Source organism: Schistosoma mansoni, chromosome 1, assembly GCF_000237925.1.
Source record: "Schistosoma mansoni strain Puerto Rico chromosome 1, complete genome".
Taxonomy (NCBI): domain Eukaryota; kingdom Metazoa; phylum Platyhelminthes; class Trematoda; order Strigeidida; family Schistosomatidae; genus Schistosoma; species Schistosoma mansoni.
This window is the reverse complement of record NC_031495.1, coordinates 20,270,083-20,293,812: the sequence shown is the minus strand read 5'-3', so window position 1 is coordinate 20,293,812 and position 23,730 is coordinate 20,270,083. Positions and strand designations below refer to the sequence as shown.

The 23,730-nt window shown below is 30.0% G+C and overlaps 2 protein-coding genes across 2 annotated transcripts; both read right to left on the bottom strand.

Moving 5' to 3' along the window:
• Nucleotides 1-9,107: 9,107 nt before the first annotated feature.
• Nucleotides 9,108-13,656, bottom strand: Smp_034580 (hypothetical protein; the record flags this gene model as incomplete). Its single annotated transcript, XM_018793595.1, has 2 exons — nucleotides 9,108-9,212; nucleotides 13,576-13,656. 2 exons carry the CDS (start codon nucleotides 13,654-13,656, stop codon nucleotides 9,108-9,110), a joined length of 186 nt encoding a protein of 61 aa, XP_018648092.1.
• Nucleotides 13,657-14,069: 413 nt separating this feature from the next.
• Smp_140850 (putative innexin) lies at nucleotides 14,070-23,436 on the bottom strand (the record flags this gene model as incomplete). The annotated part of the gene is made up of 3 exons (XM_018793594.1): nucleotides 14,070-14,175; nucleotides 15,752-16,391; nucleotides 23,427-23,436. The coding sequence occupies 3 exons, from the start codon at nucleotides 23,434-23,436 to the stop codon at nucleotides 14,070-14,072; spliced, it is 756 nt and encodes a 251-aa protein (XP_018648091.1).
• Nucleotides 23,437-23,730: the final 294 nt, after the last annotated feature.

The following is a 23,730-nucleotide window of genomic DNA, read 5'->3' as shown; positions in this document are numbered from 1 at the left end:
AATACCGAAGGTTGTATGTGTCGCTTGCTTTATAGTTTAATGTCAAGGATTGAGTTTAGTCAAATAAATAATAAATCCAGAAAACAGTGGACCATCTGTCTTAAATCATCGTTACGCTTCTTTACCATTCGTAACATTTGTTACATATCCTATCAGTTTTGTCTGTAATCTGTCCATAAGTTTAAATTTACTTAGGGGTTAAGATTTTGAGCTCAGTAACTACCATGGTTGCAAGCATTCTCAATAAATTTCAAGTAATTTCATAGATGATAACACTTTTTAAAATGTGATTAGACTTTCTACTCTACTGTCAGTCGTGATACCCGTTTATTAGTACAAGTTAATATTGAGAACCTTAATGACAAGAAATAATTCTCTTCTAACCATGTTTTTATACTACTGAATGTTACAAAATGTTTTAAATATCAAGGTGATATAAATAAAATTACGAATAATATTTCCACCATCAATTGGATTTCGGAACTAGACATACACTAAATATTGGAAGGAAAGGTATTGTATTCGGTTAACTGTTATGTTACTTAAAAGATGATATGATTTAGATTACCCCCGAATTAGATTCACTAGTCACTTTGAAAAATTATGATCAGTATACGAACTGATTTTCTATAACAATTGTACGTGCAATTATTTTTTATTCAAACACTCAATCGAATTCTTACAATTTACTCAAATGACATCAATCGAATATATCTATTGGGAATTACATTCCTGAAACTTTTGTTTCAGTAAACAATGGATATTGTCGTTGAATATTTGACAAGATAATGGAAGTTGTACATTAAATTACCGACTCCTCGTATGCACTTCTCAATATGATTTACATTCATTTAGATCCGAATTACAACTCAGTCCAATATAAATAGATAACATAATCATATTATATGGATCCTATTGATTAAAATAGCATTATGTTACACTGAATAATATTTTTTTATGATTTCTGGTATTAATCTTTAAATCATAATTCAAATTACTGATATTCTACGGAAACATGTTTTGTTAAATAAATCGGGGTTCGGTAGTTTAGGTTTAGTTTATTATGCGATGCCTAATTTTTTTACATTCTTTTATAGGATAGTGCTTAGATCTTGAATCCTGGAGGTGTCGAAATCAAGAAGTGTCAGGTGGATTTATCTTTATCCCACTTTCGATGTTTACAATGGATAAGATACTTATCACTGCCCGTAAGGGTCTGCGTTTACTAATTTGTTGATATTTAGTACTGAATTTGATTAATCTCGATTGATGATACTGAGGCACTTGTTTAATCAACACATATGTCAACAGAAAATGAACGAATCCAGTTCATAATACAAGCAACAGTGAAAACATTAATATTTACGGATAATATATATGCCAAATAACTGCTTGGTTACGATTATTTTAAATCATTTAATGTTATAAAATATCCAAGTGAATGAAACTATTTACACTAAAAATAGATCGCTTAGTTTGCTCAAGAAGAATAGAATAATGTTTTATCAACTTTCAATATGAAATAAAAGTTATTCATTAGAACTAAAATTGGTGAGGTGTTATTTTTTTATAAAATTTGTTTATTTACATAAGTATTTTCATTTTTACTATATTTCCGGATAAATAATTTAATCATACACAACTAAACTTTATTATATACTGTGTACGAAACCCTTTAATCATCTTACAGATGAATCAAATTCTTAAGGTAACAAATTAAATTTTGAACATTTTGAAAAATGTTGACATTCTATTAAATAGGTTAATACAACTTCAAATTTCACAGCTTCGGCTAAATGACCGATGGCGTTCGACTACCATATATATATATATATATATATATATATATATATATATATATACTATGAAAGAATCCTAAAAAAAAACTCTTTATTAATTCTAAATCGAATGTATTCAAGTGTAAATCATAGAAATCAGAAGACATAGTCACATACATTCACACACACATATCCATACTCATATATATTCACACTTCAGTTACATTAAAGTATTCCCTTAAACAATTAAATACGATGAGTAACGAGTTTTCAATTAATCGGTATTATGGACACTTTAACATACCTACATATATTGGTATATAAATGTAAAACTATTTTTCTTTCAATTCTTTTGCATAATAAATAAGGTTGACATAGAATACAATTAGTAATCAGTTGAAAGAAAAAAAATGGAAGAAAAAAGTTGTTTAATTAAACAATTTTTTTTCTAAAATGACAAAAGAAATTCAAAATTGAATGTTACACAATCAGGAGAACGTTTTTTTATTTTTTAAAAGTTACTAAGTAGGATGATTGTAACCTATTTTTTTAAAAACTTTCTTTTCTTTTCTTTAGAAATTAAGTATGATTTTGAAGAGAACAGATTTATATGCTGCCATTACTCGTTAGTATTTGTTTCGAACTAAGAGATGCTTTAGATTATGCTCAATAGCGTAGAAGTCATAGTTGTGAATCATATTATGTATGCTTGCATTGAATACAAAGGCATCAACTGTTAATTCTCATGATGGAAAAAAGAGTTAGAAGTTATTTAAAAGAATGTTTCTTTAATACTGAGATACAGGTAATTGTATCTGCAAGTTTAAATGTCGCTTTAAATAAAACGATACAGATTTAAAGCATCAAGGTATAACAAATGTGAGCTGTACTTTTTTGCATAAAGCCGGATTAAGTTTTAAGACTGGCTGTACAATAATTATATCTATTTAAATGATTGTTAGATAAAATACCATTGTTAACGCTTTGTTGTGATGCCGTAATTCTTTTAAGGATTATTTTTAATTTCATCCATGTTAGTGGTGAGATAACTATCATTAAATTAAATTGAATGGAAATGAAAATTTGAAATAATGTAGGGTAGCTTAGTGATTTAAAACTAAATCGTTCACCGGTAAACTTTCATGTCGTGAGTGGATATTTCTGCGCCATTATATACTTAATAGAAACATGTTTATTATTCATTATTTTTATAAAGGTTGTCAAAATAAAGTTATTCCATGATTTCAACTATTTTCAAATCCACGATTTGATTCTTTTTTATTGTCAGATATAAAATCTGCATAAAAATACGATTAACTGAATAGTTAAAAAAACATTATTTTGTGTCGCAATTGAAACCATTATGAAATGAATCATTTCACATTATCTTTACACATCCGTAGTGGCATGAAACAAGATAATGGTGTAGTATCGGTGGTAATGTCAATAAAATTAGTATTGTTTCGGTAATGCTTAGTCATAAAAATGTTTTGAATGGAAAATAATAATAATAAAAAACTTAAATTCTGTAGAAAAATTAACCATGCAAATCCTCATTTCGAATTTTTTGCATAGTTCTAATTATTAGTTGGATGAGTACTGCTTTAAAACAATTACCTCGACAACCTACATAATTACTTATACTTTTCGAGACTCTTAACTTGATTTAAATGTCAAAAACCATTATTACTATTATAACAAACTAACTGTGAGAACATCTTTTTTTAATATCATATTCTTAAATCTTTACAGATATAAATTCATTAATACTGTGTCACACTAAACAGGATATTATAGCGTACATATTAAAGTTATGGTTGAGTTTGGAGGAGTAGTATATTTGAAATGGTGGATTTTACATTAATTATATTTGAATACTCAGCAAACATGTCGTTTATCAAGTTTATAGGGTATATAAGAAAAAAATTGAGAGAGTTCATGTATCCGTTATGGATTGTATGTGCATGATATGTGTGTGATATCGAGCATTTCTTGGCAATTTTCCGTTCATTCAGTGATTGAATATTCCTGATATCAGTGTCATTTTTACTGCGGATTTCATTTGAAGCTCTAACTTATACTGTATTTATCTTAACATCGAGCCATTTGGAATGAGCTGATGTGGTGTGTTCATAGAAGATATATATACATATATATGGGTATATTAATAAACAGTTATTGAGATGGCTCACACTTTCATAATGATTAATAAAAGTGTGTTATAAATCTTGTAAAGTTCTGACATAATTTCTATTGTTTACAATAGAAATTAAAGCCTTCTAGACAACTTCTTTCTATTGTTTTTTTCTGACTTTAAAAGATCTGTATGTCAAAGAAACTAATTAGATGCGAGAGTACTTATTATTGTTGTAACCAATAACGTTGATAAGGAATATTGGATTTAACCTGAATGAATCAACTGAATATTACTTGTTGCGATTCTACTATTCACATTATTAGAGAGCCCTAATGTAAAAAACATAGATAAACACCACCTGTTATTTTTCTAATATTCATCCTACTGTTAAAAATTACATTCGGATAAGTAGAATTTCGATTAATTTGTGATCAAAGGTTAGACACCACTATTTTGTTTATCTTACTAAAAGTTTTCTCAACTATTTCATCTTTAAATTCAACTAAAATATCTACGTATTACTTGTTTCTATCATAAGTAGCTTGAAAAAGATATTAATTAATTCCACATAATTGATTCACTAAATAAATTTAAATGAAGGAAAGTTGACATCAAACATATATGGTTATTTCATCATTTCATGTTGCTTCATTAACTATAAGTTCAAATGAAAGTGGACAATCGTATAATATTCAAACAGACTAAAACAAATTATGAGAAATAACATCACTTAACAATGTGTCATTTGTCTACAAGAATCTTGTTTTTAATTTCATATATGTAAGTTCAACGTCACGCTACATCCACTTCAATCGAATAATACTTATATTATATATTATATAACTGTAGTAAATTAAAAGACTTAACGTCAAACTAACAACTCGACAGATATTATTATTTAATAGTGAATTAAGTGACCGTAAAATTTCAAACTGTAATAAGAGATACTAAGCAAATATAGATAATGGCTAGCAGTGGAATCCAGGACACGCGTTTCGTCCTGTTTAGGGCTCGTCATCTGAATTCACGTGCATCTCAGAGTCGACGTTCACTTTGAGACTCGAACTTGGTATCGTTCTCCTGAAACGCCATCGCGTTATCCACTTACCTACTGAGTCCTGATATGTCTCATAGGATTATTTTAAATACAACAAAAATGTATATTATTTTAATAAGAATTTAAAATTAAACTGGTGATTAATCAATTAGAATAATCCCCTCACTTATTTCCTTAATTGTTAAATTAAAATTTGGATGACTTTTGTATTTTTTTCTTTGCACAGTTTATTTCCTTGAACAATTTACTAAAGATTGAACGGTATATTCAGGACACCATTTATTGATGTTCTACCTTTATTTTCTGGAAATCCCTCTCTTCATTTGTAAGCATCGTTAATGAGAAATTGAGATCTTAAATTGTGTTATATCCAGGTAGAAAAAAACAAAATATCTATGTGTTTTCACTGTTGTAGTGAACGAGAACAAAAGCGGGGACAATCGAATGTATTTGAACATAGAATTACAGAAAGTCTTAGTGAGATTTGAGTACCACACAGTAAATACTTCAGTCACAAAATGTCAATTAGTCGTCTCAAACTTCATTGTTTCTTTGTTTCCGCAGCAATCTTTCACTGTTCTCGTTCTCTTTTCTTCGATCTTCTTAACCTTCTGCCTCCAGGCATTTCATTTTCGATTGATGACACATACTACTGATATCTGTCAACATCAGAAGCACACATCACGCTCTCTTTAATCAAGTAAAGAGAAGAAGCCATTCACTGTTCGATAAATAAATTCATAATCACCTCAACTATGGTAGTTCAAAACGTGATGAATATGATATTCCTAGTCAGTAATTAAATATTATATTTTTTAGATAATTAAATAATTTCCGAAATGTCAGTGATTATTATCCATGTTGCTTAATAGATACATATTTCATTCAGAATATATATGAACAGTGACCTCAGATTTATTTCCCACAATATGACACAAACAGATAATTATGAAAATATACTGGTAATCTGTGTTATAATATTGAAACATAAATAATAGAATGTAACAAAAACTATGAATTTGTTTTGGAGATTTTTGTTAACCCTGATGGTGAAAATGATCGGATACAAAGTTGTATAAGTGTTCTTTCTACATCTTCAATACCCGTGCTCATTTATATAGCTAAATTTTAAATGTCTTTTCAGAAACTATATTCTATGTTACTAATTAAGACATATATTTTCTATGATGGATCTGCGACATTAGTGGGGATTAGTTTAGACTTGATTACGAAATGGTGGTTATAAAATGTATACTAAGTAAATATTTACCAACAACGCAAACTGTGAGTGCTAGATGTTCAGGCGTTTCTGTTCTTTTTTACTTCAATAATCGTGTGAACACAAAATGTAACAATAAGGCGTTATTTTCACATTTCAGTTGACATTTGTTTCGTTACGACGTGAATGATAAGATACACATTTCGCCAATAAGGAATAAGAGGAAGCTTCGATCAGGTTTCTACTTTTATATAGTTACTATTTATAATAAGAAATAAATATCTGAAGTTTGGACATAATGTGAACAAACATACTTATCAAAATACTCCTTAACAATTCGTCACTATGAATAAAATTAAGCCAAATGAGTTATTATGGGGGACTATCATTTACATAAGGGAGTTTATCAAGCTGAATTTAATGAAACGGACTTTTACATAATAAAAATTCACTAAAATTTTTAGTTAATTCAAATATTTCTTTTTTCATACTACTGACTGAGAAGTACGAGTAGTCTGATAATGTCATGCCGAAAGAAATAATATCATGGAAAACATTGTAAATCTTTTATTTTTGCGTGTAACCAAACATTTGAAATGTTCCAATAATCTCATAACCATAAGTTAACTTCGTGAATATAATGAAAATGTTCAATGGAGAACTTAATAGGGAGAGGAAAACCGTAACAAAGCAACATATTTCTTTAATGTTCGTTTAACATTTTATTTCTGCAAGAAAAGAAAACCTTATTGAATATTTTATACTAATATTCGTCAAGATTAGAACGAATATCTTGAAAAAAATTGGGTGCCCAGTATAGAGTAGTCATTATATGTGAAAATTATATTTGAAATAATCTCAGCGATTGAAATTTAAATAATTTCAAAGTTTTGTCCAGCTAACTTGTTCGGACTTCTTCAGGGTAATAATCAAAATCGAAATCACCAAAGTTATATATAATGTTTTCTTAACAATCATATCAAAATCTACACTACGCTAAACCATTCATATTTGGATATTGAATTCAGTAAATAGGATAATCTGAGTCAGTTAAATGCGAATCATGCGACAAGTTCATGATGTGACTGAATGATTTGTGTATGTGTCTGTAAGAACGAGTTATTAATGAATGACATTCAGTATTAATATGTTTTTATATGAAGTTCAAATGAAAGTGCAAATTAAAGGTTGAAAAATTGTTACTGTGCCATTGAATTGTAAGTAAAAATGAGAATCATCAAGTACATAATTGTAATGCTAAAAATAACTCATATTAATTTCAGTCAAAATAACGATTCATGTGAAATAAACAAGTTGAATAAAAAAAGAAAGGGCCCAATTACTTGGTAATAAATATTTGCCAAATAGTTGCTAGTTGAATACCATCCTTTCTGTTTAGGATGTTCTTCAGACCCTGAAGAAGTCCAGAAAAGTTGGCTGGACGAAACGTTGGAATTATTTAAATTTCAATCACTGTGGTTATTTCAAATATAATTTTCACACATAATGGCTTATTAAATATTATTCCGAATTACTATTCAGATGACTGTTATAATTGTTTTATATTTCATTTTGAACATTTAACATCCTAACATTTGACTTTTATTTGAGAATTATTGCTTTATCTGTTACACTTCTCTCAGTTATTATGATATTCAATTATTTTGATAACATCTACTTGAATATCCTTGGTTTTAATGAGATACCTACCATAGAATTCATATTTAGAAAATATTGTTAGATAGCAACCATCCTACAATCAATTTCGATTAAGGGTAATTTTGGTTAAGCCTTTTTATTAACTTACTTAACAGACATTTGAATAATGACAATTTGCATATCTTTGTACTGTTATGACCACTAGAGCACATGACACTCTAGCCAGAATGTTGATTGCTTAAATATCATTCGATGACTTATACTCCTCCCCATATATCTATGCAAGTAAATCCTATTATCAGCTTTTGTTTTGTTTTGATGCGCCCTTATTAAATTTGACTATAAATTCATGCACTCGCTCGCTGCTTGACAATGTTCGCTCATGTGCTTGTAAATTTCTGGTCTGTGTCATTTGACAATAAACTGTAGTTGTCGCTTCTCTTTGCCTTCTGATTTTGGGCTCTGTTAAGATTTGTATTATAACGGTTATCAAGGTGAACGATTAACGAAGTACCGCACTACATGGATTTTTTTTCATTAATCGATTAAATTTACTAGACTTTATTTATAGTCGGAGGAAGTTAAATATTTTAATTTCTTACATTGAAATGTCGTTTCCGTCTTTTTCAATGTTTGCTTGATAGATTACAGTTTTTTTTCTTTCAAAAGTTCATTTTTCTCATTTAAATAACTATTCAAATCATATTACAACAATTCATTTCCCAATGTAAACTAATTTAATTGCTTTATGTGAAGAGAAGAAAAAAAATATATTGAAAAAGGAAATTTCAACAGCACAAAATGACTATTGCGTTTGGAAGAGAGAAACGGAAATATATATGTAAATTAACGCCAACATAATCAATTACTTTCATGTCTATAGACAAAACAAAAATGGAATAAATCATTATCATCAGAAAATTCATTAGATTTTAGCTATAAACGGTTTGTTAATTAATATGTAGGGACAAAGATGTAAAACGGGTATGCTTGATTGTAAAAATGCATAGAGCATAAATTATAAAACACATTGAAATTATACACCTAGAACAAAGCTAAATGATTAGTTACAAATACATAGCTAACAATAACAAGAACCATTTTTCTAATTCGAGTTCAACATTAAGTTATCTCTCAACTGTTTAATAGACAATAGTACATACTTGTATGGAAAACTTTTAAGTGAGAGTCCTTTTTTAGTATTTTGATATATACTCCATTATTTTGATGATCATGTTTGAAAACATTTGTCGTAATTCAGTAACCAGAAAATTTGGCTTTGTGTTCAGCAACTGTTTGTTGAATCAACTGAATAACTGGATTTGTTTTTAAGTTCAATGATTCACTCTTTGTTAAAAGGCCCTATGGAAAAGTTGATTGCATTTATTATTCATCCAATTTATAGTTATCTAAACACTCCGGTATAACACATATAATCTGTCAATCTTTGAACAAAAGGTATATTTATTCAAAAGTCTTTCTTTTCCTATTTCCAAGCCTAGTATACGCAAAAGGAGTTTCGAACGTGGTAGTTTCTTTTTTATTCACATTACATTGAGGTGCATACGATTATCTACATAGAAATCTATCATATCTAGTAATATTATTCACTTGAAAAAATACCTTGAATACATGTATCTTAATCATCTAAGGATGTTAACAGTCGTATGAGTTCGTCCACTATGAAGTTTAGATATTCAAAAGAGGTTCCATTGTACAACAACAGTGAATGATGTTACGTTTCCTCAGTCATACTCTATAATTAACGGTCATTTGTACTATATATGAAAACTTAGTTCAGCCACTGAAACAAATTTAAATAATTTTTTAATGTTGCTTATCAAGATAACCCATCAATAATTTACACCAACTTATGTTCGTATGCAAATTAATTGTCGCTGATTTTGTCGATATTATACAAATGAGTGAATATTCTTGTTATTCATTATCAGTTGTTCTATGCCAAACTTTATTATTTTCACCAAATTTGCGAAGATAACACTGATCTTAAAAAACTATTACCTACGGTAAACAAAAGAGTGTTTAATTGCTTTTTAGCAGAAAATATACTTCCTCACCTAGGTAATTTTAAATTAACAAACTGATAGCAAATAAGTGTGCTGTAAGTAAATAAAACTAGATGTCAACTAGAGGCAAGAAAATCTCAACAACTTCGTACGACAGAACATCGTATTCTATTCTATTCTATAGTAAATATATTTTCACAAGGTTCGCACAGAGAAAATACACTTTCTTATGACATTTCTGTCTAGCTTTGAAACTGGTTTTAGAATAACTGCAGTTCATTTGTTGTTTGTTCGGTTATTTTGATCAATGAAAATAATAGGAATTTGTTAAAATGTCTCAAGATGTTTAGTGGAGTCATCGATAGAAGATAGGTTTCATGCCGTTTGACATTCGTCAGTAAGATTTACATGTAATCTTGTAGAAACCGACGCTTCTTAGTTGGTTCAGACCTTTATCCCTTATTTCCTCAGTCCGAGATATTAGAAATTGTTAGGTTTGTGCAGGTTCTTACTTACTTCTGTTAACCCAGACGAAGCATAGGCTACCGACCAGCATTCTCCAACTCACTCTGTCCTGGGCCTTACTTTCTAGTTCCATCCAATTTTTGTTCATTTTTCTCATATCTGGCTCCATTTCTCGGGGTAATGTAATCATTGGTCTTCTTCTTTCCCTTTGGCCTTCAGGATTCCATGTGAAGGCTTGCCTTGTGACGCAGTTGGCTGCTTTCCTCAATGTGTGTCCAATTCACTTCCAGTACTTCTTCCTGATTTCTTCCTCCTGTTGGAATCTCGTTTGTTCTCTTCAATAGTAGGTTGTTATTGATAGTGTCCGTCCAACGCATCCGAAGTATTTTGCATAGACAACTGTTAACGAACACTTTTATCTTCTGGATGATGGCTTTCGTAGTTCTCCACGTCTCCGCCCCATACAGTAGAACCGTCTTGATATTTGTGTTGAAAACTATGATCTTGGTGTTGGTTGACAACTGTTTTTGAGTTCCAGATGTTCTTCAGTTGTAAATATACTGCTCTTGCTTTGCTGATTCGCGCCTTCACATCTGCATCAGATTCGCCGTCCTCATCAATGACGCTGCGCAGATATATAAAGGTTTTTACATCCTCCAAAGCTTCCCCATCAAGTATGATTTAATTGGTGCATGTTGTGTTGCATCAGAGAGCCTTGCTGGTAGTTACATAAAGTGGACGCTAAACCTTAGATATAAGTTTTATATTACTTGTCATTAAAAAGATACATAAACATGATTTTGGTCACTATTCGTAATTGTAATTTCTTCAATGTTCTAATAAATTTATAACATTTCTTAATGTGTTCAAAAAAAGGTTAGAAGCATAGTTTATGCCGTTACTAGTTTGTCTTAATACAGTTATATATTTATAAACATGAAAATGAGAGGAGAATAGGTAACGTATTTGTTTTTTTTTAGGAAAAGTTATGCATTGTCCTTATGATCATAAGATCATCAATCTACTTATAAGGCTATAATAAAACATGAAAAATAAATTAAATACTTAATCATTGTCAAGCATTAAAAGCATTTGTTTGTATAAATGAATTTTCTTGGGGGGGGGGTTGTACTTTAGTAACAATCGAATGTAAAAAGATCTTTCACATTCGTAACTTTACATGATTTAAAAAACTAAAAAGATATTTTGGTAAACTGAAAAAAAGGTTCCATTGTCTAGTATTTATTTTTTTATTTTGCATTTAATGTTTAATTTTCTAACGAATAGGTATTATACATATAAGCTAGTTTATATTTGAAATGATTATAAATTGGCTAATCTACTAATCAGAAAGATTTATATACAGAGATCTAGGTGGTAACTTTTAAGACTTGGTTTTTCATAATGTCATAGAGACAGTTATATATTACATGACCATTGATAATATCTTTTTTCTTAGATGGAAACAGGTAAATTGCACTTTAAATAAATGAACCGTTGGTGGAGTGATAAGTTAAGGCTGAACACTACAGTGTATGCAATGAGGCTCTATATTCAATGGTGTGTGAATTCATGATTGATCATTGCTGAAAGAATATAATATATGACGAAACAGTTTATCATATTTCTGTATTTTTGGTTAATTTTCTATAAGACATCATTCTATTTTGTGAATTGTTTACGAATCTAAAAGTCCTTCACTAAAATACCTGACTAAATAAACTGTAACATTATAGGATAAATGAAATTCCCTTTCCCTATTTTCAATTGACCTTACTGACTTTTCACTTTTTTAAAAATCATTTATTAACTGAGTGACATAAAAAAAGTAACAATAAATAATTAGTTCTTTTCATAATCCTCAACTGAAGCCAAAATCATGACATTTAAAGAGAGTGAAATGTATCGAAATGATATTAAATGTTCAGTACCGTACAAAAATGTACTAAATAGAGTTAACTAGCACTGGAAATAAAAACATGTATGAAACTATTGGCTATTTGAGGCTTTAAGAATTCTTTTATAACTCTAGAAATGCAACAAAGATGTGTGCTTTGACTTTAAAGTTCAGTGTTGTTGAGTTAGTTTCCCAGAGGTTTATATCACAACATAGCATTGATTCCATGAGGTAACAAACTCCAAGTTTCCTTTGTGAAAAACTCACTTTAATTAATGTCAGAGTTACCAACTATCTGCAGGTAAAAACGACATCCAAATATTATCCATTAGTAAAAACACGTTTTACAATTTAGTTTATATTTCATTTTTAAAAACTACTTAATACAGTTTATATTATACTCTTCACAATCAACGAAACGTTCTAAATGCTCGGTAATATCAAAATACATCTTAACAAAATGATATGAGGTCATTCATTTCATATTCTGAATTTATTTTGTATCGTTGATCGCTTGTACTATAAGTATCAATACTAGCAGACAGAAGAAAACTCTATCATAAGCAATAGCCTATGAATGGTTCATTAACATTATAAATTTTTAAACGTTTTCTGACATTTTCAGCATCCCTTGGTCATCAATCCCATTTTTTACACATGTACTTAATAATGCTTTCGTGCTACATATTTACTTATTCGTATATATTCTTAATGGACAGTAATACTTTTTCATGATAACATGTGAATAAAACTGATGAATAAATGGTCTTAACTTTTTTCGCAAGGTTTATGAGCTTCATAATGAATGATATATTATAAGAATACATGCTTCAGTGGCTGGGTTTACATCGAAATCTTAATCTTAATTCAATAGTTAAGCAAATTGGATATAACTATGAATTTTAATAAATAGTTTTCAAACACTCCACCGGTCTTTTCTCTTTGAATTTATTCAATGAAGTGTCCTCATTAAGCTTAAAATAAAACTTTTCATTCTATGTATGAACTGCTTAAGTTAAGTACATCTACATTTATTTGTGGGATTCAGGATGAGTCAGAAAAAATATCTCTAATTATCTTAATAGAAGGCTTGATAGACAATGTCTCAATACAAAAATGACTCGTGAAAACAATCTAACAAGTGCATAGGAACTCTTGGACTGATTATAAGTTTCTGTTAAACCAGTTACAATCAAATTCTTTGTACAGGTGAAGAACACTTGCCAGGATCGTCTAGACAACACATAAAGCAACAGATGGCTTGTCTAATATCTAAATATGTTTCTTTATTTTATAAAAAGGAGATTTTCTAAGCTCAAGTTGTTTCCAGACATACCTCATATGAGTATGATGTTTTACGAACTGCTAGGTCCCATTCACGTGTTATATAAAGATTGTGGAGACGATACTCAACCATTAGTTGATAGTTGCTCTTAAAAGACTATTTGTATGGCACCAAGATTAAACCACTAGTCATACCATGAAGATTCAGAAATAGTTTTCTGTAAAAGTTTAAAACTCCCGTAATCGAAATCTTCTGAAGTATAACGTTTGACGTTTTGTTTTGAAAGTTAGAAACCCCAATATCTGTCATACAGTGATTCATGTAGTCAATAAGATTAGGAAAGAATTTAAGGCTTTCCCAAGGAACATCCTAAATTTCATTTGTGGCAGATATAGAAGACGAATCAATGGCACAGGGAATGTTGAATGCGATATTTTTAAGTGGCCTCTTTTTAATCATATTAATTTATACTCTATACTAGTATTTTTCAAATGAATTAATTTTTCTACTGAAATACTGACTTTCTCTTCGTTTAAACATAATTGTTAAACTTTCTTTGAATAATCGAATAAATATAGTAAAATAGTGTAAGGTCCATATGATTCTCCTCCTTCAATTCTCTGATAACATTCATTAGCACATGTATATCTCCTGATTAATTCAAATTACCATAACAGACATGTAAGGGAAAATCGAGTTATTTCTCATATTACATAATATGATTCAGGATTGACCAATAATTCGATAAAGAAGGATTTATATGAGAATGAAAATAAAAAAATTCGTTTTTTTGTACATAGAATGCACAAACATATAATATGTTGCGATTTCAGTAGTACTTTCGAAAGAACGGTTAAAAAATTTAGTTTCAAAGATTTCATTTCTTATACTTGATTTAGTCGATCGGAACTTTAGTAATAGTGCATCTATAACTTACGAGGTTTGAAATGATAGTGTTAGTAAATCATTTTTATTTTTGTAACTAACATAAAAAGATTAATCATTTTTAGATGAAAAAAGAAACGACACAATTTTGTTGTCACTTCATACTATAAATAAAAGTCGGTAATAAAATGGTTGATATAGTATTTGTTTTATATGGTTAATCACAAGTTTTAATGTTTGAATTAAAGTAAACAAAAATCATCTATCGATTTAAGTCAGATATTCACCGAAAATTAATCAGTACTGAAAGGCTGTATATTTTAATATTAGAAATTCAATGTGTACATATACACTACTCAACTTTGGAACAAATGAGTTGCTCAATAAACATTGAAATTCAATTCAATCCAATATATTTCTGACTATATTCAGTTTTTCATTTTCTGTGATCATTATCAATATTGTCGAAAGCCCCTAAATGCCCTAGTACGGCCGAGAGTAAGGAGAGTCCGCTCTCCCTCTCGAAATGCTCTCACATGGTCACGCGTATATAGCCTCTTCCAGGGAAGTCATACTCACTGCCTTCTCGTAGCGAGGGTGTTGTTCACGAAATTGAGAGGACGAAAAGTGAATGTCCGACACTTTAACCGGGTTGGTTGACACGGAAAGTCTACCTAGGGGAGTTGGAAAACCCTTATTCTAAACCAATGGCGCACATGGGCTGCAGTATCCTGATGGAACAAGTGGCGTATGAACCAATTGTTGGTTACCAGCTACCATTGGACTGCATCTCCTCACGATGCTCCACTGCCTTGTGAATCAGACCTTTGGGTCAAAGGTTCCAAGTGTGGCCTCCTAATAAAACCACCTGCTTTGATCTGGGCACCCGGGCAGTATCATAACCTAAAGTAATTAATATTAAATGAAAAGTTTTCGTGTGGCACAAATATATCTGGTGCCCCTTTGTACCACTATTTACGTGTTTAAATAACTAAATAAATGTCGAAAATTAGGATAATCTTAGCACTAATAAAAAAAGAATAAATACTAATAAAATAAGACAAGACTAGGTAAGTATGATTAAATAATATATTGATAAAGAAGAAAGTATAAATTATATCAAAGAAGAGCAGAAATAATACAAAACCTGAACTCTTTTGAATACATGGTTTAGAAAGTTTTGTTTCAGTTTAGTGAAATCTTTCAGTCAATACAGTTATTTGTAAAATGTTACATTTTCAAGGACAATAAGTACATATATTAAAAGTCTAACCATGGAAGCATCTCAAATAATAATCATTCACAAAATTATATATATATGTAACTGGGAAAATATGCTCACCTTGCAGGCTTTATTTGCCCCATTTTCCTGACACGAACCGTGCAAAATGTCACACGTGGAAATTTACCTGAAGTCTCCCATTCTTGGCCGGTAATTAAATCATTTAAAACATCCATGCCAAACATTGTACTATTGGTCCCAATAAATTTTTTCATGAGGTAAATTTGGCCAACTGAATTACCGATAAAACAAATACGAACTATAAAAAACAGAAAAGTTATACGCGTATTTGGTCGAAAGCTACATAATATTCGTTTAATTGTACTTGTTGCTCGTCTGTGCCTTGCAGTTGATTCGGCTTGCTCTTCTAATGTAGCTACCAAACATGAAATAGCTTTTTGTCTAAGTTCTCTGTCTGGTACCGATGCCTCTTTGGCTGATCGCAGTAAAACGGGTAATCGTTTTGATCCGACTCGCCATAATATTTGAGGTACCCAACATAACATCGCTTGTCCAGCTAATACTATTGCTATCCACTGATAATAACCTATATATCTAACTTTTGTCAATTCGTAATCATCTTCAGGGACTTGATCACTTGGATGAAGGAAATATGTATTCTGTACCCAACAGAGATTTTCTGCATATTCTTCCCAAGAATGTGTGAACTCTTGTGGTACCCAACATTGAATGGGTTTACCTGAAATTTTTAGAAGCGTACACAAACATAATAAGTCTCATTGTTTGAATACAATACGAAAAACAAATATAAAAAAAATTCATTATTTGCCAAATGTTTTAATTCTATGTGTTGTTCACATTTTAAATTCTTAATAGTTTAGACTGTGAAAGTGAAACCGATGGTTTGGAATAGTTATCATCGACGATGATGAAAATTGTCAAGGATCAATTTACAAAGTATATTATCTAATAAGACAATTTTGGTTTTACGAAACAGTTAACTGTGTATAAAATCAATGGTTCATCAACAAAAAATCGCAACTTGTAATGAAGAACTTATGTGTTCATGATCTTTGCTTTTTCGATTATTTCACAATACGATGACGAGCTTACATCCATTATTATTTTAGATATTGAGAAAACTATTTACTGAACAAATAATTTGTCGGTGGGTCACAAATACTCAATTCACTAATTTAACTGACCAAATAGAGAGAGGAACATGACACTGAAAAAAAAATCACAACAGGTAGAATCATATCACGATAGATATGGGAAAAAATTCTCCCTTTATTCACGTATTCACGATACTATCGTATCATAAAGTAAGTAATTTCAGGACTACTTACGTTAATATTTATGAAATATCTAATGATACGTTCTTCCAATTATATTTAATGCTCCATCCAATGGTTGTACTGCTGCTACTATAACAACTGATTGTGATTTTTTTATTCACTGTGGAGACGTAAGTTACAAGGACCTTAAGTTTAGCCAAACTCTTTGTCTAACTAATTTCAGCCGTATTGGAAGTCTTGATATCATCTAATCAATCAGCATCAAAATCTTATCCTGCTGTATACTACGCTGATCTATAAGATCAATGGGAGGGATCTCTTTAGGAACGGTAATGATTCACCTTGAATACTTCACAAAAATCGCAACATGCACCATGCTGCATTGTGAAAATAACACTGGATTATTAATTTAAATCAAAAGCTTTCTCTGTGTGTTCAATATGTTTTTCTCCGTTTTGTCAATTATAAGCTGAATTCGTTTCACTTTTTTAGATCAGATGAAACATTTAGTAGAAACTATTTTGGAAATTTTTTACACAAAGGGTTTTTGGTAAATTATAACAAAAATGAAATTAAGGAGGAATCAATAGGCAGTATATATGATTATAGAGTGAGATAAACTTAGTGGGTACTTATAGCACAATAGGTAAAGATAAATTCATTTTTCAAAAAGAAACACCTATTTGAAGGCTTTCAGTTGAATAATAGTAAAATACAAAGTGTTATTTTCAATGTAGGAATCTTTTCAAAGATAAACTTGAGGTTCATGTAATCGGAGATGTTCATGACGGGTAAAGTTATCACTCATATCAATGCATATGGATGACTGTTAAAATGAATTCGTAGGAAAACGGTCAAAATAGTGAACAGTGGAAATACAAGTAAAAATCAACAAGTATCAATCAATAGGTACATTGAAATCGATCAAATCTGCTAACCAATAAGAAAACGTATTAGCGAATACACAGTCAGAGTTCAGGTAAGGAGTGAAAACAATCTAGATAGGTGTATGAACAAAGAGCTGACAGTTATTGATAAAAACCACTCAACTTTCAGGTTAATCGTGAAGAAATTCTAGTGGCTCATTTCACTCAAGAGTACGTGCTGATGACATTTTTTAGAAGTCCAATGAAAGCTTCACAACTAATCCATCTGGCTCAGGTATTACATCAACTCCAATATCCTCATACTAAGCTGGAAATATTCTCTTTCATCTTATAATGTACTCCTTAACATAATTTTCTATTTTAATAACCAACTGTTCACAATTGAATAACTTAAGATAGATGTCACCAGGTTATTGTAGGCTATTGTGATTAGCGTAATACGACCACATAACAATTACGTTAATTATCATCTATGGCAAAGAATGATGGTCGATTAAAAACTGCTTACTGAATGAGGTCGGAATTACGGAACAATAGTTGAGGAAAATCGATATTTGCAATTTACCGATTGTGCGTAGTTTCAACAGGAAGCATTACAGTTTAATAGATGATTAAATTGTCACATCGGTTAAAGTAACTTAAGACCTTCCCGCTATACGATATCATATTCAGACCCCAATTTCGGTGATAACTTACAAACAATAGCTAGTTGTGGATTTTCTGATTAGGGTGATCAATAAAGCACTTATTTGTAATTCAAACTATATCTAGGATAAAATTATTTTCATGTATGCATAAATATGATTCCATGCTGTTTTCTTCATATATCAATACTATAATGATAAAGTTCATAGATGACTTTCCAGGTTATTCATGTCAGTATTCAACAATTCGTATCATTGTATTATTTGAATCGTATCAAGAAAGATCGGTCTCCATTAGTAAGAATAATAAAACTCTTACTTCATTTTTAAATGTATGACTTATAAAAGTTTAGCAGAGTGTACAACGGCTACTACCTTGTAAAAAATGATTTCACGATTGAATAAAGTGAATAATCAGAAAACCGGAATTGATTAAATTCCCTTGTATAATACTTGCTGATAAAGTGTTTTACACAATGGAATAAACTGAGGATGATATAATTAATTTAATCTTCATGGTAAATGACTATTTCTATACAAAGAGAAAAGATTTTCATTAACCAAGGAATGGAAGAGTAAAACAAAATTAGTGCTCATGCATGAACTTCATCAAATGTTATTTAGCGAGAATCAATTTATGGATTAACGAGTTGGTGAAAATTTAAACGTTTGTAATAAATTTCAGTACGAGATTTTATAATGAGAATCCAAAGAAAATGAATGCAATTGTTTGTATTAACCTAAATAGTTGGACGATAATATGGATTTATTAATTAAGTTTTAGCTTAAAGAATCCATTGTAACGTAAAAATGTATGTTTATTCATGTTATGTTAGTTTAAATCAATACAAAACCGTAATAATACTATGTGCTTCGTTTAACACTACAACAATCGTTTCAAGTTTCATTGCCTAAAATGGTTGTTTAGAAAAGTGATACTTTCATCAATTTTTTGAATAAAAACTTAATCATTTTATTCAATAAAGCACCCTTAGTGCAGTAAGTAATTTTAAGTGTATGGATTTTAATGTATACAAGTCTTATCTTTTTCTTAAAAATATATGCTTAGAGAATGATTTGAGTAAAATCAATGGTTAACATTCGACAAAATAAAGTTTGTTCATAATTTACAAGATTTCATAAAGATTACAATTTCGTTTAATTCAACAGTGCAGGTGATGATGTTTCAGGGAAGGTTAATGTAGGTTTAAACATGATATTAACTAGAACCCACTGTGTACGAACATTATTAATTCTCTATAAAACAGCATATTCACCAACTCAGCCGGAGAGCGTCAATGTACATTTTTCATGCCACCATTATTCGTGCGTATAAATTTACAAATAGTTACTAAGGCAGCTATGTTGGCAGAACGAAAATTTGGACCAAATTCGAATTTATAATATGCTTCAAAATTTCTTCAGTCAAAAAGAATAGTAAAGCTCATCATCGTAAATTCTAGATATTTCTTGGTGACACAACATCAGGAATACAACATAAAACAGAAACATAAAGTCCTTCAAAGTGATAAACAAAAAACCATGCTCTATCATTCGGACATTTGCTGAATCCATTTTTAACAATTATCTGGAACCTGGTTTATATATTCAAAATGAAATCATTTATTAATCTTTATTTGTCCCGGTAGTATGAATGCTACTATGCAACTTATACACAAAATGACATTTATAAAGCATTTTATTTATTTATACAAATCAGTATATTTATAACAAAAGAAATGAGATAAATCCGTTCCATTTAACAGAGTTTGTTGTTCTCAGTTAACGAAATAGGTCCTATTTAGTTAAATTACAATTTTTCATTATCCGACTACTTCATGACCAACTTTCAACTAATTTCTAGTGATGTACAGGAAGAGCAATGAATATTGTGAGATGAAATGAGTTCATTTCATGTACTATTAATCTTTTGCATATGTATTGAATTGAATAGAGAAAAGTCATAAAAACGTAATTTTGTATATAGTATGTACAAAGTTATTTAGTCATCATCACCTTCTTCAACTATTATTAACGATGTCAGTTTTATTATCACCTCTATTTTGATTACCTCACTGTTGTTGTTCTTTTTTAAATTATTATTTGCTAATATCTTCATTTGTTTGTTCAGTGTAGGTATAACAATTTACACATGTTTCTTACACTCAATTGTATCTGGATCTCTCTTTCACTCTCTCGTTAAATACATTCATCTGTTTATTGAACACACAAAAAATGTGGAAGGTATAATTATTTTTCAATAATGAATTAAATGACTTTATACATGTTGTACACCAAATTGTATGTGTAATGTATTTTATATTTATTCCTACAACTCAATGCTAATGTAGACAATTTAGTGTACATGATATGAATGGTATTCAGTTCGTATCATTTAACCTATTTTGAATTTTTCACATAAACTTGCAAATAAATTTATTTTTATGTTTACGTTACCAAGTCCACTTTCTAGTTTCAATTCTAGAATATCACAGATTGTGAACAACTAATAAGAAAATATACACAGAGAGGGGTTTTGTGGATGCTATGGTAATTTATTAGTTGAATTCATGAGTCACTTGAAGCTAAACCAACATGATAAAACTCGAAGCACTGGACGGCCGTTTTGTCCTGGTATGGGACTCCTCAGCAGTGCGCATTTACGATCCAGCTCGCAGGATTTGAACCCAGGGTCCTCAGTTTCGCGCGTAAACGCTTAACCTCTAGACCACTAAGCCGGCATTCAACGTTGTCAATGTTTAACTGCAATCAATCCAAAAAATTGCACCACCGTCCACCAATGTCTTAAGTGAGTTACTATCTCACACAAAAGATAATAAATTGGGTTTTTTCTACCAATGTAATTATTACTGTTCATTTCAAATTATTCAAACTGACAGGTTTTCTCTTTTTAGGAAGCCATTTTCATCGACAAATTGCTTTTAAAAATAAAAACAATATTATTACGTAACAGATAAATTACATTAATTACCTTAATATCATCAGAAAATGTATGTGATGGAGTAAGAAAAAAACAGTAACAACAGTTCACTAAATTGAGCCACTGTCCGCCATTGTCTTCAGTAAGTTACTGCCTCACAACAAAGATTGTGGATGTGCACTGTTGTGCAGTTATATACTACAATATAATGGCCGTCCAGTGCTTCCACGTTTTCCATGGTGGTCTAGCTCCATTTGACTCGTGAATTTAACTAATAAATCACTATAATATCCACAATACCCCTTTCTGATTATAAACAATTCATTTAGTTTAAAATAAAACAAGAAAAGAATTTTTTCTAGAAGTAAACTATTTATGAAATAATAATTTATTCAAATAAATATAAACAATAAACTAGTTATTAGCGTAAATTATTTTCTGTTTATAGATTACGGAATTTTATAGTACATTTCATAGTACATTCAATCTCCTAAATAATAAATCATTCACACTTATGATGTAATGTCAGGATTTCTATTTAATACATGATTTTTATATGTTAAATTTGACATTCATTCGCTTAGAATCGAAAAAAATAAACAAAAAGCAAAAAAGAAACTAACATATGATCAGGTAAATTTGTAGTGCCGTGCTTCGTTAATCGTTTAACTCGATAACCGTTATAATACAAATCTTAACGGTGCATAAAATCAGAAGGCAAAGAGAAGCGGCAACTACAGTTTTATTAACTAATGACGCAGGCCAGAAAGCTATAAGCACATGAGCAAAAGAAGTGTACACACACATACGCTCATATAAAAAATGGTCAGGGTTAATAAGTGAATAATTAACAAGGTCAAAACATGACTCAAGATGGATAGGTAAATTGGCTTGTCCAGAAGCTAGAATAAAGTATATGAGCTTAACATATCAACCGACACTACAAATTATTATTTTTTTTAATTGTGCAACATTGTCGGTATATTTGTTTTGTACATGTTATTATTATGTTTAGATTAAAAATCCATTTATTATATATTACCATAGAATGAAAAATAAAATAAATTGTATTATATTATCATTTGATTTACTGAATGAATTAATAGTAAAATTCACTTGGTATTGTTTGCTTATATCTTCCCATTGTTGTTGAGGTCTGCGATTGATTAGTCTCTTGTTGGCATATATGCATCCTGTGTAGATTGCTTTGATATTACCTTATGTCACAAGCTTTATAAGCAGATATAGATGGTGGCTAGCAGTGGAATCCAGGAAGAGAGTTTCGTCTTACTTGGGACTCGTCATCTAGACGTACTTGCATACCATAGTTGATGCTCACTCCGAGATACGGATTAATAATATTTTTCAGAATATATTTAGAGAAAATGCCATTTGTGTATGATAATGTTTTAAATATTAAATGTTAGAGTGCATAAATATGTTGAAATTGAAATGAAGTTAGTCAGTGAGATAATTTTTCTAGAATAAGCAGAAGACAAAACACAAAGTTTTCCTTGCCTAAAAAATGTATATTTATCCGGAGAAATTGAATAACTTATTTTCCATTTTACTCAAGTTTTGTTCACATTGAAATTTTCATATTGAAAGCCTTTGTCACCAGAGTAGTTATCTGCTTTTCTTTTAATGTGAACTACGATAGCTTGAGAAGACTGTCAAGATGTTGAATTTCCAGTTGTTTTAAATAATTAAATACGAATGACACCGTATTTAACTCTTTTGCCTGGTCACTATAGTCTACTATATTGGATAGAATCGGAACGGATTTCGGAAATAACTCTAGTGCCAATGACTGTTTTACAAAAATATGATAGGATTTATAAAAACCAGTTGGTAAAGTGAAAACCATTTTAAGCTTGTAGGCGACTGATAGTTTTGAGCGTGGGCATATCCATCATGAAATTAATTCACTTTACATCTACAAAACTCAATAAATTTCGAGTTTCTTATCCTAGTTTTTAGCTAATATTGATCCTTGGTACCTACGTAGCTCCATTTTGTAATGAAAGTAAAATTATATATATTATTATTAGGATTAACATAGTCGTTCCCTCACTGACTTGAATATGCAATGTTCATAATTGTCGGCACAAATAATGTACACTAAACACATACAATGACGGAAAGCGAATTTGAACTAGTATTTTCAGTGTTCTTAGTCTATTATTTAATTTACTGACTTTAAATTGAGAGCACTATTTTATCTTAGTTATTATATGGTAGTGATAAGCACCACTCATAATACATTTTACGAGCCACCAATATATATATATATATATATATATATACG